This window comes from Chiloscyllium plagiosum, chromosome 6 (genome assembly GCF_004010195.1).
Source record: "Chiloscyllium plagiosum isolate BGI_BamShark_2017 chromosome 6, ASM401019v2, whole genome shotgun sequence".
Taxonomy (NCBI): domain Eukaryota; kingdom Metazoa; phylum Chordata; class Chondrichthyes; order Orectolobiformes; family Hemiscylliidae; genus Chiloscyllium; species Chiloscyllium plagiosum.
Genome location: NC_057715.1, coordinates 92517839 through 92536107, shown reverse-complemented (window position 1 = coordinate 92536107; position 18269 = coordinate 92517839). Strand labels below are relative to the sequence as shown.

The 18269-nt window shown below is 42.1% G+C and overlaps 1 protein-coding gene across 2 annotated transcripts in view; it reads left to right on the top strand.

Annotated features, from left to right (window-relative positions):
• Positions 1-18269, top strand: part of LOC122550820 (LHFPL tetraspan subfamily member 6 protein-like) — a 167331-nt gene that overhangs the window by 135475 nt on the left and 13587 nt on the right. Inside the window, exon 3 of one of the 2 annotated variants that reach the window (XM_043692124.1) lies at positions 1038-1669. The exons of the other annotated variant lie outside the window; for it this stretch is intronic. Coding sequence (XP_043548059.1) covers positions 1038-1135 — 98 coding nt within the window. The 3' untranslated portion in view covers positions 1136-1669. Of the gene's footprint in view, positions 1-1037; positions 1670-18269 lie in introns of those variants that run through there. 2 annotated transcript variants of the gene reach the window in all.

Here is an 18269-nt window from a genome sequence, read left to right as displayed (position 1 = left end):
TGCGGGGTGCGGTGGGAAGAGGGATTGTGAGGGAGGGCAGTGGTATTGACCGGGATTGTGAGGGCGGGGAGTGGTGGGGAGAGGGATTGTGAGGGCGGGGCGTGGTGGGGAGAGGGATTGTGAGGGTAAGCAGGAGTTCTCTAAAAATATAGAAAGAGACAAATGAACATAATGTTCCAACGGATGATGCAAAGAGACAATACGGATTTTAGTGTGGAGTACCAAAAAGTCATGAAAACTGCTGGTGCCACATTTCAGAGCAACTAGTTATGTAGTTGTCTCCAGTACGAATCCAGATCCGACCAGGTCAAAGTCCGTGTATACCAGCAGATCTTGACCTGTTTTCATACTGGTCCTTGTGAGTTTTACCGTCTGGGCCATGGTAAGTATCAGGTTAAATTCACCACCATTTGTTTCTTTCTAATGAGTGAGCACTCTCGATGACTTCCCCTTTCGCTTTCTACTTGTATCTGTCGCAGATAATGAGCCAAAGTGCAGACTCTATCTGGAATCTCCCCACCCTAACCCAACTGCCACTGTTTAAACTAAAATGAATCATTCATCACAGGGTGGGTCATAAAGTTGGGACTTTCTGGCCTGTAAGACTTTATCACTTCTCCAAGATGACTTAGTTACTTCATAGATTATTAGTCACATTTATCAGAATGTTTACTCAAGTCCCCAATTACTGTTTCTGCACATTTCCTGCAGCTTTGAGGAAAATATAAACAAGCAAACTATGAATTTTTAAAAAATCCTGGAGATACTCAGCAGGTTAGGCAGCAACTTTAGAGAGAAGAACAGGATTGATGACCTTTAATCAAAACAATGGACTTTGTTTTGAGAGTAGCACTGCCCAGCATCCGTGTGCATACATCCTCCAACTCTCAGATAAGTGATTTTATGATGAAGCAGTCTCTGATTTTTCTGATGGAAGGGTACTATAATTGTATAAAATGTTCTATAATTCTATATTATTCATGTTTCATTGGTGTGCAGGCTGCGGACATTAATTGACATTTTACTTGAATCCAAAGGAGTAGATTATGGGTCTTGTGCCATGGTCTTAGTTTCTCCAGCTCTGTGCCACAAGGTCCGGATTCAAGTCCAGTCATGCCCCAGAGATGTATATTAAAATAAAATTCTAAAAAGACATTTACTGGAACTGTGAGGAGGTGTGTGCTTGCTGTGTTTAGCTCTGTAAATAAATGTACAGCTGAAAATTATTTGCTCAGTAGTTACCTTCACCCACTGGCTTTCTGGACTGATCCAACTTTATTTAGGAAAACTGCAATCTTTTTAAAGAATTGTTTCACATCGACGAAATGCTATCCTGCCAGAGGGAGCTACTGTGGATGACCTGAATGCTTAAAACTGTTGAAGGCAAAGTACTGAGTGAGTACTGCACTGCCGGAGGTGAACTCACAAGGGATTGCTGTACTGTCAGAGGGACTGTACCAGTTTTAAAGTCACCTCAGCATCATCTAGCAGATCTAACTCACAGCCATTGTAACCCTTCATGTGCTCTGGACATCACAAACTTGCACCTTGAGCTATTTCTCAGGTTTTCTGAAACAGAGGATAAATATGTAGGTCTGTATAGAAACATAGTCGCACACTGTGACTGTCACAGTGTCTGTTTGAAATATTTGAATGACATTAAAATATATCCAGGCCAAAGACCTGCTGAATTGGTCCACGGATGATGAATTGTTTTATTTTGGACTGCTGCATGGAATTTTTAATATGCTATTGTGTAAGATTCTTGGACATACAAAGGGTCTAAATGTTTGAACATGGTTATTACAAAATAACTTTGGATTTTTTTAATGATGAAAATCACATTAATTCAATTTTTAACAGGGTTAATCTGAATTTCCCATGGTGTCACCTGGGGTTTACGTTATTATGGAATTCTTGACATATTAAAAGAATTGTTTTCTTTTTCTTTTGAGATTGGTCATATTGCAGTATGATATGGTTATTGTGGGTAGTTTTAATAAGATTATTGGAATGGTTCCCATGGATATATTCACGAGAGGACTTTATTATTGCCTAGTGGTGTGCATGCGATGGTACATAATCTCAAAAATTAATTTGAAGAGAATATGGAAACAGCGTCTTGCCCAAAGTCACCCAGGTGGCTCGGTGTCTCAGTGGTGAGCACTGCTGCCTTGCAGTGCCAGAGACATGGGTTCGAATCCAGCTTTGGGTGACTGTGCAAACTCTACACAGATAGACATTCTCCCTGTGTCTGCGTGGGTTTCTTCCGGGTGCTCTGGTTTCCTCCCACATTCCAAAAATGTGCCGGTCAGGTGAATTGGCAATTCTAAATTGCCCACAGCATTAGGTACATTAGGGGGAAATGGGTCTGGGTGGGTTACTCTTCAGAGGATCGGTGTGGACTTGTTGGGCCAAAGGGCCTGTTTCCACACTGTAGGGAATCTAATCTAATCTAATTCTTCCCGTGTCTGTGTGGGTTTCCGTCGGTTGCTCTGGTTTCCTTCCAAGTCCAGATTAGGTGGATTGGCCACGCTACATTGCCCACTATGGTGTTCAGGGAAATGTAGGCTAGGTGGGCCAGCCATGGTAAGTGTGGGGTTACGAGGATAGGGCAAGGCCGGGTCTGGATGGGAATCTCTTCAGAGGATTAGCGTAAACTCAATGAGCCAAACGGTTTCCACCTGCACTGTAGGGAATCTGTGATTCTATATATGCCAAAAAGCTTACAATGTGGTGAAGATTCGTGGGAAGCTTTAAAAACCAGCAGAGCACAACTGAAAAAACATTGGGTGGGAGGGGGGAGAGCAGAAAGAACATGAAATAAGAAGGTAAGCTGGCTAGTAATATAAAAGAAGATTGCAAGAGCCTTTTTAGACATATAAAACGTAACAGGAAAGAGCGAACATTGGACCACTGGAAAACGAGACTGGAGAAGGGGGAACAAAAGAAATGGCGGATGAACTGAGTAGGTAACTATGCATCAGTCTTCATTGTGATAGACACCAGCAGCATACCGGAACTTCAAGAGAGTCAAGGGGCAGAGATGAGTGTAATGTCCATCACGAAGGAGAAGGTGCTGGGGAAGTTGAAAGGTCTGATTATGGATAAATCAAAGTGCTGAGAAAACAAAGCCTCATAAACCAGTGTCTTGTCCCTAAGAGTCAGGTTGGTGTTAATCAGCTATAAATGGTGGCTGTTTTTCTTCAAAATCAAAGGACAGACATGTCTGTGACGTTGGACCCAAGGAAGCAGGACTTGTTAACCATGTAGTATAATCTGGGCAGATTTGCAACACCGTCTCATAACCATGTTTTAAATATATTTATAATAGTCATAGAGATGTACAGCACACAGACCCTTCAGACTAACTCGTCCATGCCGACCAGATATCCGAAATTAATCTTGTCCCATTTGCCAGCACTTGGCCCATATGCCTCTAAACCCATGCAGATGTCTTTTAAATATTGTAATTGTACTAGCCTCCAACACTTCCTCTGGCAGCTCATTCCATACACACACCACCCTTTGTGTGAAAAGTTGCCCCTTAGGTCCCTTTTAAATCTTGCCCCTCTCACTCTAAACCTATGCCAACTAATTCTGGACTTCCCCCAATCCAAGGAAAAGAACTTGTCTATTTATCCTATCTATGCCCCTCACAATTTTATAAACCTCGATAAGGTCACCCCTCAGCCTCTGACGCTCCAGGGAAAACAGCCCCACCCTATTCAACCTTTCCCTATAGCTTAAACCCTCCAACCCTGGCAGAATTCTTGTAAATCTTTTCTGAACCCTTTCAAGTTTCACAACATCCTTCCTACCGGAGAGAGACCAGAATTGCACACAATATTCCAAAAGTTTTAGAATAGATTAGATTAGATTAGATTACTTACAGTGTGGAAACAGGCCCTTCGGCCCAGCAAGTCCACACCAACCCGCCGAAGCGCAACCCACCCATTCCCCTACGTTTACCCCTTTACCTAACACTACGGGCAATTTAGCATGGCCAATTCATCTGACCTGCACATCTTTGGACTGTGGGAGGAAACCGGAGCACCCGGAGGAAACCCACGCAGACACGGGGAGAACGTGCCAACTCCACACAGTCAGTCGCCTGAGTCGGGAATGAACCCGGGTCTCTGACGCTGTGAGACAGCAGTGCTAACCACTGGGCCACCGTGCCGCCCATCGTGCAAGTGGCCTAACCAATGTCCTGTACAGCTGCAACATGACCTCCCAACTCCTGTACACGATCGCTCTGACCAATAAAGGAAAGCATGCTAAACACCGCCTTCACTATTTTATCAACCTGAGATTCCACGTAATCAGGAAGATCAGACTACAGACATGGGAGAGATAGTGTGTGCATCTATATACCCTGCCATTATAATTGACTTCAGTATCTTGGACTTGGAATGGGGAGAGAGGAATGCAGGTTACTTTTGATTGGTATTCATTGATTGCTATGTGAGAGGGTGTGAGGGGTGCATAAAATCAGGCAAATCTTGTATGGGTTGGGTTCTTGGGAAGAGGTGGTGCCCAGCTCAAAGGCATTCCCTTATCCCTCCACTCACTGCTGGCTGGTAGCGCTGTCTTTGCCTCCTTGAAAGCTGGAGATCATGAGACTGTGGAGGAAACAGCAAACTGTGCTGTCAGCCCCTTAATGGTTCCTGCAGGAGTAATACTGCAAGCATTTATCTGAATTTCTAAGGAGACATTTGGAGCCATCGCTAGTCGGTTATTGTTTAGCAGTCTGACTCCACGTCACAGTGAGATGACAGGAAAGTGACAGTTTGCTACGCTCAGCTTATGCTTGGATTTGGTTTCCAGGCAATAAATAAAACTGCAGGGGCCTATTTGAACCATAAAGAGTTTTAGCACAGCAGGCATGACAGCACAAACTGGTTATGAAAAATTCTGACACCTAGAAATCTTCTGTTATTTCTAATTCTAGATTCTACAATTATTTGCTTCCCACATCCTGGTACATCCCAGAATATTAGAACCAAATGAGATATTGCAACTTCCACTTCATATCGAGAATAAAATAATTGGTGAATTATGGTTTTATTTAAAAAGTGTAATTACTTTTATTGTGGAAGGCAGCAATCCTGCTGCTATCCATTATTGTCAGCCTTCAGAATCATGCAGGGTCAGAGGTCAGGGCCAAGGTCAGCGCAGCAGTGCGAAATAGGATGAGATTGCAGATGGTCAGAACACAGCTGTAGCTCCTGCAAACCTGCATGGTTCCAAGTTGGCAGAATGGATGGACCAGAAACATTCTTTGAATTTCCACAATTTTTTTTATATAAAGAAATGAAATGGAATGCGACAGCATGTTAATTGTAAAATCGTTGGGCTTATATTTCTACCATTAAGCAAACATCCCCCTTGAATTGGGTGACCTCACTTCAGGTATTGAAGTCTTGAGATGTCAAGCTCCTGCAAAACACGATTTGCTTTCCAGATAGCTGGAAGTTCATCTCCCTTCTGAAACGGGTCCAGCTTTTCTCTTAGTTAGAAAAACTTGAGGTCTCGACAGTTTGTGCTACCCATAAAATAGAGGGAGGATAACTTCTCTGACTGGGTTTGACCTTTCAGTGTTTTCCAATACATTGAGGAAACCTATCACCAAACAAGGGAATGCCACTGAGGAAAAGAAAGCTGACATTCATGTAGCATTTGTCATGACCATCCTGAAATGCTGAAGGTGAATACTTTTGAAACGTAGGGCAGAATCTTTTCGAGTCATGTGGTCTTAGCTGCCAGTTGAGGGCATGCTCTTGCAGGATTTTGACCAGTTACCCTGAAGGAATAGCAATATTTTTCCAAGTCTGAATGGTAAGTGGCTTGAAGGGGAACTTGCAGGTAGTCGTGTCCCTATGTATCCGCTCCTCTTGTCCTTCTAGATAAATGTATTTGTGAGTTTGAAAAATGTCTGCCTAAGGACCCTTTCTGCAGTATAACTTGTAGATGGTGCACACTGCTGCTGCTGAGTGTCGGTGCTGGAGGGAGTGAATGTTTGTAGATGTGGTGCCAAACAAGCGAGCTGCTTTGTCCTTGGTGCTGTTGAGCTTCTTGAATTTGTTCCAAACTTCAACACAAATATTCACTCTTTCCAGCTGATTATGACAGCAATAATTCCAGCCCACGAGGCTCCTCTGCTTAAGCACCATCCTTTTGATTTGAACTTTGAGATTGTGTGCATCCTGACATTGTTTGTTGACACAAATTGACGCTTTTCCTCAGACACGACAGAAAGATGCACAATGTGGATAATATTTTCAGTATTCCTCTTAGGTTTTTCTTTTCAATAAAGAGCCGACAAATAGGCAAAATAGGAACACAAATCAAGCTATCCTTGAGCCTGCTCCACCATTCATTAAGATCACAGCTGATCTGTTCATGTTTTGAACTCCATCAACCTATGATAACCATTGATTCCTGAATTTATAATTTATTTGCTTCTACTTTAAAAGCTATTATAAATTCAGCCTTCACTGCTACACTGATATGCATCCCATATCATAACATCCTTCAATGTAATATATGCAATGTTAAAATGTTTTGCTGAACATGCGCTCATTTCTTAAATGGATGCTCTCCGTTACTAGAACACCAAGTGGTGTTGAAATCCTGCTTTTATATTAGGGAGGGTTATTCTTAAGCAGAAAGCATGGGTATTATCAAATGTGGATGTATTATGAAGATAAACTGCGAAAATATTAACGTTTTCCCAGTCCTTAACACTGATCTCACTTGCAAATTAGTCCAGTTCACAAATGGTGACTGTCAGTAGTTTTCTTTGTGTTCATCTGATTTACTTTAACAGTTTGTAACCATAACCAAGAGCAGTTGAATGTTATGCTATAGCATTGAAAATCTCTGAAAATCTGATTTTGTTTCCAAAAGCCAGTGATACCTCACTTGACCTAATCCTGTTACTGTCTCTCAAACACAAACACATCTAAAGTTTAAACTTCTGAAAATATGAAATGTTTGTCATATTTTTAACAGCAATTGCAAACATAAGCTACAAGTTGCTGAATGATGGAATTTAAACCAGAGACAAGCCAGGCTGTGAAATGCCCCATAAAGTACAAATAGACTTTCCTACTTAACTGCCCCTTTCTTTCAGTGGTGAGTCAGATCTTCAGGAACAACACACAGCCAAAAAATCCCCAGAGCTGATGGTCAGTCCTTGCTGAGCAAGGTGATCTCAGCTGAGGAAATGGTAAGGATACTGCAACTGGGCAGGGTGCAGTTCTAAATTCGGGGAAGGAGAAAAGTCAGGCAGACTGCCCATTCAGTATTGTAGTACAGTGACAGTTATTGAATACATGTGGAAACTGAATGCTTACAAGATCAAACTGGGCCTCAGTCTTCTTCACAGCTGGAGAGAACATTTGAGTGAGACAAGGAAGAACTGAAATTGAATCATTTCCAACTTTTGCACAGCCTGTACATTCTTGTCTTTAGACAAAAATGGACAAGGAATTAACCATGGAGAACATGGGCACATTGCTGTGCTCCACATAGCAACCCTGATATTAGAGTTGGCACCAAGTCTGAGGCATGCTTCTACAATGTTAGCAACAAATATACAAAGGAACCTCACATATAATTAATATGTGATTCAAGACTGTGGTTTTCTTTCACACATTTCCCTTGAGGTCAGAATTTAATGCACAATCTTGTAACTTTGGGGGAGAGGGGGCTGGTATTTTATCAGGTGTGACAGTAACCGATTGAGACTCCATGCCTTCCCACCTGCATCTCAATCAAGTCATGGCAGGAAGGTCTGTGGATGGGCTGAAGTGGGCAATTAAAATCTGGTTAAGGGCTTAATCTCGCTGTCACTTTTACTGACCGAAGTGGCAGGCTAGGACGCTCGCTTTGTGGACACTATGACAAACAAAGTGATGTAGGGTTGCATGAAACCTTCTCAGAAGGCAGGAGAGAGGGGGAGAGGTGGATGGTGCCTGCTGAGAGCCACTCCCTGTCCCTAACATGAAGGCACCTCCTCTCCATCCTTCATCCATCCTCACTCACCTGAGGCCAAGGATCCAGTAATAACACGAGGCCTTGGTTGGGTGATGTGCAGTAGCACCCATGGCTTCCCTGGTCCACTGATGTTTAAGTGAACCTCCGACTTCTGATTTACTTTGGGGGGGCGGGGGAGAGATGGGCTGAACTTTCACTCCCTGGGGTCCCTGATCCTGAGGAGTGCTTTCTGTCCCCTTAATTGCCTGAGTGACACTTTTTTTAAAAACATTGTTCATCAGATGTGTGTGTCACTGGCTAGGCCAGCATTTATTGCCCATCCTTAATTGCCCAGAGAGCGCAGCTAAGAGTCAACCACTTTGCTGTGGTTCTGAAGTCACATATAGGTCACACCAGGCAAGGACAGCTGATTTCCTTCCCGAAAGGACATTAGTGGATCAGGTGGGTTTGTAATGACAACTGTCAATGGCTTCATTAGATTTGCTTTTTAATTCCAAATTTTCATTGAATTCAAATTTCAGCATCTAACATGGGGGGATTTGAACCCATGTCCCCAGATTAATAGCCTGGAATTCTGGATTACTACTCCATTCACATTACTGCTACGCCTCCACATCCCCAATTAATTCAGCAGGCCATCCTTGAAAGGAGTGAAGCAGGATAGCCGCTGGCTGTCAGCTGATGGGTAAGACCCCTGTCACCTACATTAAATGCCATGCACAGGTTTGTGATAGTGATCGCCACAAGGCAGAGATTAAAGAATTTGTTGTCAGTCAAAATCCTGGCAATATTATGTGTGGACTGTACCAGGTGGACTTCAGTAGATCAGCTACTGTCTTCTCAACATAAGGTAGGGATGGGCAATAAGTGGCCAGCAATGCCCATATCCAGTGAATAAGTACAAGATGATGCATTGTGTGATACTGTGTATAGAGGTCATGTTAATGATTTATTGGGAAAATAGCTGCTTGGTGCAAGGGATTCCTGCTCATGAGTATTAGTGGCATCTTGCAGCAATGTGCCTCTAAGTAGAAGATTAGGTGAGTATCGAGTTCAGCTGAGATGCTCCTATCCTGTATTAGCCCACTGATATGTATTTAGGCAAGTTATCAGAGTTGACCATGAGGCACCAACATCAACAGAGTTGGTGTTTTTGAGAGGAGAGCAAAGACTTTTTGACTGATCGCATTTCTAAAAAAAAGCATTAGTTCTGCCCTTTGTAAGACCTTCAGAGAAAATAAATACTGATCTGTGGGCGATATACCATAGTAGTAGATAACGCCATTATATCTAGAAAATGCAGTTGGAGCTGCATGAATCCTTCATACCAGCTATTAAATTATAGTTATTATAGTTGTCAACTTTTGCACAATGGCAATACACCCACCTCTGAGTAGTTCTAGATTCAAGTATCACTCCAGAGAATTGAATGCATAATTTAAGTTGACATCTCAGTTAGATTACATTACAGTGTGGAAACAGGCCCTTCAGCCCAACAAGTCCACACCGACCCGCCAAAGCGCAACCCACCCATACCCCTACATTTACCCCTTACCTAACACTACGGGCAATTTAGCATGGCCAATTCACCTGACCTGCACATCTTTGGACTGTGGGAGGAAACCGGAGCACCCGGAGGAAACCCACGTAGACACGGGGAGAACGTGCAAATTCCACACAGTCAGTCACCTGAGGCGGGAATTGAATCCGGGTCTCTGGCGCTGTGAGCCAGCAGTGCTAACCACTGTGCCACTGTGGGCGGCACGGGGGCACAGTGGTTAGCACTGCTGTCTCATAGCGCCAGAGATCCGGATTCAATTCCCGCCTCAGGCGACTGACTGTGTGGAATTTGCACGTTCTCCCCGTTCTGCGTGGGTTTCCTCCGGGTGCTCCGGTTTCCTCCCACAGTCCAAAGATGTGCAGCTCAGGTGAATTGGCCATGCTAAATTGCCCGTAGTGTTATGTAAGGGGTAAATGTAGGGGTATGGGTGGGTTGCGCTTTGGCGGGTCGGTGTGGACTTGTTGGGCCGAAGGGCCTGTTTCCACACTGTAATGTAATCTAATCTCAATGCTGCACTGATGGAGGCACACTCATTCAGATGAGATGTCGAGCTGAGACTTCTTTATCTGTCATCTTCATGGACGTAAATGATACCATGGCTCTGTTTAGAAGATGAATACAGAAGTTTCTCCAGTGTTTTCCTAAGCGATATCCATCTACAAAAACTATAAATAGATATTTTTATTATTGGATTGCTGTGTTTTGGCACCTTTCTGTGTACAAACTGGAAGCCATGTTTTCCATAATACAATAATACTTAAGAAGTATTCCATTGGCTGCAATGCTCTTTGGGGAAAGGTAAAAGGTGCTACATAAATGCAAGTCTTTCTCAGTTGTTTCGATACACGCTGCATGGTGAAAACCACTATTCCTTTCAAAAATGACTGTTTGATTTTGAATTTATTATACTTGACCTAGTTATAAATCTCACACAAAACAAATCAAATGCAGAACGTTAATAGCTTGAAGCAAGATGGAGTACTGATTCTGTCACTTTTATAAAGCCTATTTGTAACTTCTACTGTACTCTGCAGCTATTGTGCAAGTGTAATCAAATCTAGCAAAAAGATTTATTTGTAGATAAATAGAAAATATAGTCAAAATGCAGCAAGTTTCAGATATGACTATTTCTCTTTACAATATAGAGGGAAAGAAAATCAGACCTCCTGCACTTAGTGTAAAACACTCAGTGTAAAACAGGATGTGAATTAAAACCACTAACAATGATTTTGGTGGAGTTCACTGCTAATTATATGTTCACAGAGACACTGGCTTACCTCTCATGCGATTTCTAGAGGAATGCTGGCTTATGGAGTTAGCCAGCTCAAGTTGGACTTGAGGATTGAATAAGACAAAGGAAATTAAAAATTCATAACCAGTACTCAAGCAGCTCTGTCAATAAAATATGTATTTTAAAAAGCCTGCTGGAAGACTTTGTTTGAGTTGGCAGCTTCACATAAACAAAGCTAATCTGCTGCAAAAACCTTAGACAAACTGTGAAACTTTTCCCCACTAAGGAACATTTCCCACCTAATAAATGCTAGAATATTCTAACTGTACCCTTGTGCTGTTAGCATTTTGAAAACAATGAACAGAGCCATTCAGTCAAAAGCTTTATTTTAAGTTACGTAGTCACAGAATCACAGAATTGGCCATTCAGCCCATCATGCCTGGACCTGCTCTATTACCTAGTGCCAATCTCTTGCCTTTCTCACATCACTGCACACAATTTCAATTCAATATATCAGTACACCACATCATCCAAGCCTCTTGTGAATTTGAAAATCCCTATCAAATCTCCTCTCAGCTTTCTTCTTGCCAAGGAGAACAGGCCAACCTTTCCAGCGCATCCTCATAACTTTTTCTTATTTCAGGAAACATTCTTGTCAATCGCTTTTGCACTGTCTTCAATGCATTCCCATATTTCCTATAATGGTGATGTACACTACTCCAGCTGAGGTTTAACTCGTGTCTTCTACATGTGTCTTCTTGATATTAGCATGACATGTAACGCTCGAGAAATTCAACCATGCAGCGCCCCACTTTACCAGATGCTGAAATTGCCTTTTTAACCTTCAATATGACGGACAGGCATGACTCACATGTATTCTGCCAGAAATCAGCCGTGGGTAAAGACCCATCCGGAAGCCCTGTGTATATGCAAACAAAGGGGCCTAAATCAGCTTTGATCCCCAGTGCAACACTGATTTGTCCATAAGAAACTGAAAAGGTAAGTTTTTGAAGTATATTTATGCAAGTGTAGAGAAAGTTAACATTGGATCAGTTATAAAAAGATGAGTTGTTATCACCCAACACCACCCCCTCCAAAACACAACTGTCTCTTTGGCCCCTGTTCCTCCCACCCTGTCCATTCACATCCAGGTCACTGCTTCCTTCCCAAATCCATTGCCCACCATGCCACCTTCATTACTTCTCAAGGACCCTTTTTTGTCATTGTTGCTTTCGGATGTTCAGTTCCACAACCAATTGTAATAATGCTAATAGAGTGTACATCAAACTTCATCATTCAGCTATAATGATTGCTGTCAAATATTGCCTCTTTTGCTCTGGGATTTTTGTGCACTCAACTGGTTCAGACCAATTTTCTCTCAAGTGAGAGTGGTTGTGCGACATGTGAATTCCTACATAAAATCCATCAGAGTGCAACATAAAGGGATGGAGAAAGAAACACAATGAAAATAACACAACATAGCTAAACAAAAGTGAAGGAAAGGAAATGGAGACCAAGATGATGATATAATGAGTTTAAACTTGATGCTCAGTCCAGATTGCTGTAGAGTGCCAAGACGATTCTTGCTGAAGCATTGGAGGTTCCACCTGCTACTGAAGAGTTAATAAAAGGTATTTGCTGATTCTTCTTGGGGATGCCTGGTGAACCACAATCTAGTCAGGCAATGGCAAGGACACCAGCGAACCTTCCCCTGAATCAAGACCCTAGGTAATAGGTCAGAACCTTTTGAAGGCCACCAGCCAATCAGAGCTGGTGGATCCTATGCCTAGCAGCACCAGGACCTGAATCACAACTAAATAATGTGGAGAGGGACTTCATGGGGGGGGGGAAGAGAAGGGGGTCACAGGGAGAGAGCAACAAAGCGGTCGACTGCAAGTGCCAGAGTGTATCTCTGTGACTCCCTGCACACACACAATCATTTTCCCATTGTTCAGTCCCTTGATCAGGCATCAAGTGAACTCCCCTGTCTGCACACCTCAGTAACCCTGCTCCAAGATGATAGAGTGACTGACAATTTTAGCTGCAGTGTATGATGCATATCACCAGCCCTGCCTGCTGCTAACTTGTTACTGGCAACAGCTGCATGAGGTGTTTATAAATCTTTAATTAGCCACTTAAGCATTTCAATTAGTGAAGGGGTGGGATGGTCAAAGATGGGTCTGCTTTTCCAGAACTCAATGGTGTGGAGAAATGTAGCTCAGGTATGCTACCAGCCCACCCAATCAAATACCTTCGTTGTTTTTAAAGTCACTATTGGGAAGAGCGATGATAGGTTCACATTGTGCACTGGGATTTTAATCTTAGTGGAAATTTAATGGAACCTGCTTTGGAGGTGGTATAGCAAAGGTTTACTAAATTGCTCCCTGGAATGAAGAGGTTGTCATGTGATGAAAGGCTGAATACATTGGGTCCAAGTTAAAGAGTGAGAAGCAATCTGAATGAAACATATAAGATTCTGAACAGTATTGGTCAGGTAAACACAGATCTTCCGGTGTCATAGGGTTTGGTGCTTGCTTGCCGAAGAGGTGTCAAGACACCCTATTTGTCACAGTAAGGACCACTATATCCCACTGCTGTATGTCTCGCCCCTCAATCCAGTGGACCCCTCCAAAGAGTTGGCTGGCTGTCCACACTGCTTTCCCAGTTGGGTGAATTCACTCTTTCCAATCCCACCTGAAGCTGAGGGAATTGCAGCCCGGTTGGAATAATCATTAATCAGTTATTAATTGACCTCAGTTGGTGGCAGAGCAGGAAATTCAGGCTTAAGCCTTTCTGACCAGAGCATAATTGGAGTGGAATTGGGATTCAGGTATGTTACCATTCTGTCTAATTAAGATTTGGAGATGCCGGCGTTGGACTGGGGAGTACAAAGTTAAAAATCACACACCAGGTTATAGTCCAACAGGTTTAATTGGAAGCACACCAGCGAAAGCCTGTTGGACTATAACCTGGTGTTGTGTGATTTTTAACTCTGTCTAATTAAGTTACCTTCCTGCTTTCAGTCCCACTGCCTTCAGAACTGCATGATTCCACTTGGAGAGCTTGTTTCATATTTCATCACACCCCTTTCATTCAAGTCCAAATCATCGATCTGTAATACAAAAAACAAATACTGAGCCCTCTGGAACACCACTGGAAACAACATCCCAGTCGCAAATACATCCATTGACCGTGACCTTTTGCTTCTGGACTCACTCTGCCACTTTGCATTGGGTTTTTGTGTTCATGGACAATGCTATGTTGGCCCTTATCAAATGCCTTGCAGAAATCCATATAGACTCCAACAATGCTTTACTGTCACCAACCGTCCATGTCAACCTCTCGGAAAGATTTAACAATATCTCTACCTGCCTCCCCCAAAAGATAAAGATACATTTCATTCAGACCCAGAATTCATCCATTTTCAAATATATTAAACTCCTTCATCCTTCCTCTTTCACTATATTAGTTTCACCTGATATTCACACCCCTCTTTCCCCACCGAATGTCATGGCTGTATTGCTTTGTATTTTGTGAAAACAGAAGGGTCCTGCTCCAAACGCATAGTCAAAATAATCCCAAATAAGGTGCTCTCTTTCTTTTGAGATTCTGTCTTTTTTTTTGTATATTTATATTTAAAAATGTTGGGTTTCTTTAGATTTATTTGTCAATTTCTTTTCATGACCTTTCTTGGCTTTCCGTTGGTGAAATATGACAGTATCCGAGGAGCAGGAGAATCAACGTTTCGGCCCAGAGCCCTTCATCAGGAATGAAGACTCCAGCCCAAAACATCGACTCTCCTGCTCCTCAGATGCTGCCTGACTGCTGTGCTTTTCCAGCAACACACTCTCGACTCTGATCTCCAGCTTCTGCAGACCTCACTTTCTCCCTATAGTGAAATATACCTAATGGGCATTCACTGATAAGGAATTGCCATTATGCCCATGAGGTTAAAACTTTATTATAGATGGTGTCGACTTCAAATCTGTTACCACCAACCCTGAAGAAAATCACAGACCTTATTACGTATTTTTACTCCCGATAGTTAACTCCTATAGAACTCCTATCTCGACTAATGACTGCAAAACCAAAAATGAAATGAAGTTAGGAACATTTAGGCAGGTTCTATCATTTGAGTGTTGTACTGTGTCACTGTAATTTATCTTTGTGGTAGCCTCATTAATCATTATTAGAGCTAAACCCCAAGACTCACTATGATTTGACTGTCCCTAAGATATTTCAGTCTGTTGATGTACCAAGCCAATGTTCCCTGAAGTATTTCAGTCGGTTCAGAGTATAAATAATTCCCACTTTAATTGCATTTTTCTGAGGCTGGTAATTTCGGGCCACACACTTCTTCTTGGTCTTGCAACAATAATGGATGTTTTTTAAGATCTCCAGTTGTTGGGAATAATTCTCTTTGATTTATAGATGGGGAATTAAACAGAGGAAGATTTCCTGTAGGCTTACCCTGGGCTATGGGGTAATATGGGCTGTGAAGAGAAAGAGACATAGGGAGAAAGTCACATTTGTTCAATTCTCTCAGGCAAACATCAAAGCAATTGGGAACAGGTGTAAAAATTTTAAGTCTATGAACTTGTCCTTTTATTTTCTTCTAGTATCAATACTTCACAAAGAGCTGAAAAATAGCCATGCTTTAACCAATGATATTTAGTTGATAGCTGCTGGGCCAGTGCAGAATTAAGGATGCAACTTTCTCAGCCCAACCAGTTTTCTGTCCCAGTGAGGCAATAAAGAAGCTAATGGAAAAACTGTCACCTGGAGCAGAAATTGGTGGCGCATGTGTTCTGGGGAATACACATCATTAGATTAATGTCTCTACGCTTCAAGGTTATAACTCTCAGCTTGTTTTGCTACTTTTTCCATTTATTTGAGACGAAGACTTTAAAGAGATGTAGTGAGATACCAAGCTTCGATACTGAGAAATTAAATGATATTCAAGTATTTCAACCACTGTGATGGCACACAACTTAAGACAAGCACAAATTAAAGCCGATGTGCTTATAAATAAAGTTACACTTCAGTAGTACTGATATAGTAGAATAATAAAATAATTATCTCATTATTTGGCTGCAGATTATTAAGCCCTTTTTTTAAGGCAGTGAATTGTTATGACCTGGCATGCATTGCATGAATGTTGATGGAAGAAGATTTAACAGCAACTTTCAAAAGAGAATCATATATCAGAGCTGTAGAGAAAGGGCATGTAATGGGACCAATTGGATATCATTTTTGAAGACACAGACACAATGGACTTTATAGCCTCCATATGTGCTGTAGGATTATTTGTAATGAAGTTCTGATATGCCATAATCCTCAACAGCAATTTGCATGATAATTTGGATAAAAATCATGTGCAAGAGTGTGGGGAGAAAGCAGGAGATTGGCACTAGGTAATGATGCTCATTTAACAAACTGAGGTAGACACAATGGGCTGAATGGCCTCCTTCATGCTACAACTCTTCTGGGATTCTGCATTGCTGTAGCATTCCTCGGATATAAACTTCACATTAGTTACATTAAGGTGGATGCCATGCTGAAGAGAAATAAGTTCAAGAGGAAGAGTTAGGTTGGCAGGGGCTGAAAAATGAACTGATTAACAGGAATTTGATGAGTTTAAAAGCAAAAGAATTAGTTGAAAAGAGGAGAAAGGTAGGAAGAAAAGAATTTTGGAGAATTGCAGTTGACTCCATATTTGAAAAGTGTGATTGGAATGATGAGGAAAAAAGTAGAATGTAGAGACGGGACATGAGTGGATGATGGTATAGAACCTGAAGACTTTGAGTACAAACAAAGAGCCATGATTATAGTTTCTCAGAATGTAATCTGTGATTATTTGGACCATTTCTAATTTGATGGTGGGCTTGGAGGAAGATTGACAATTTTAAGCAAGGTGGGACACAATGTAGTTCTGAGGCAATAGCACATTCCAAGGCTTTAGAAAACAGCTAAAGGATGGAGAAATGGTATCCTCAGTTCTGAGGTAGGGTCACTTGAACTGAAACTTTAACTCTGATTTCTCCTCACATATGCTACCAGACCTGCTGAGCTTTTCCCTCAACTTCTGTTGTTGTTTCTGATTTACAGCATCAAAAGTTCTTTCAGTTTTTATTGAGAAATGGTATTCATTGGACAATGTGATAGTGAGGTTATGAACGTTACCAGAAGAAAAGGAAATGCTAACATTGTTGGTAAACATGTACCTTAGGTGAAGTTTAACGGCCAGGGCTCAGGCTATGTGGGTGCTAGAACACACTCCACAACTGCAGTTCCAATACCTTTGAGACCTTAACTATATTTACGCTGCTGTCAAGAAATACCAAACACTTTTCCTGCAGGGCGATGCAAACAATTGAACACATGTTGATTGCCAGTTGGCTGAATTAGAACATAGAAACATACAGCACAGAATAGGCCCTTTAGCCCATGGTGTTGTGCTGAGGTTTAATCCTAATGTAAAATATAAATCTTAACCTACACACCCCTCAACTCACTGCTATCCATGTGTCCAGCAGTTGCTTAAATGTCCCCACTGACTCTGCTTCCATCACCACAGCTGGCAACGCATTCCATGCATTCACAACTCTCTGCGTTAAGAGCCTAACTCTGACACCTCCTTTATACCTTCCTCCTAATATCTTAAAATTATGACTCCTCATGCCAGTCAATCCTGCCCGGAGGAAAAGTATCTGGCTATTGACTCTATCTATTCCTCTCATTATTGTATACCTCGATCAAGTCTCTTCCTCTTCTTGCCAGATAGAAAAGTTCGAGCTTATTCAACCTTTCTTCATCAGGCAAGCCCTCCAGTCCAGGCAGCATCCTGGTAAACCTTCTTTGCACCCTTTCCAAAGCCTCTCTATCTTTCCTATGGTAGAGCGACCAGAACTGGACACAATATTCCAAGTGTGGTCACACCAGGGACTTGTGGAACTGCAGCAAAACCTTGCGGCTCTTAAACACGATCCCCCTGTTAATGAAAGCCAAAACACACATGCTTTCTTAACAGCTCTATCCACTTGGGTGGCAACTTTGACAGATCTATGTACTGGATAGTCGTAACAGGATAGGACAGAGTCAGCATGGATTTATGAAGGGGAAATCATGCTTGACTAATCTTCTGGAATTTTTTGAGGATGTAACTCTGAAGATGGACGAGGGAGATCCAGTAGATGTAGTGTACCTGGACTTTCAGAAAGCTTTTGAGGTTAGTGAGCAAAATTAGGGCGCATGGTATTGGGGGCAAAGTACTAACTTGGATTGAAAGTTGCTTGGCTGATAGGAATCAAAGAGTAGTGATAAACGGCTCCATTTCAGAATGGCAGGCAGTGACCAGTGGGGTACCGCAGGAATCAGTACCTTTTTACAATATATGTTAGTGATGTAGAAGATGGTATTAGCAATAACATTAGCAAATTTGCTGATGATACAAAGCTGGGTGGCAGGGTGAAA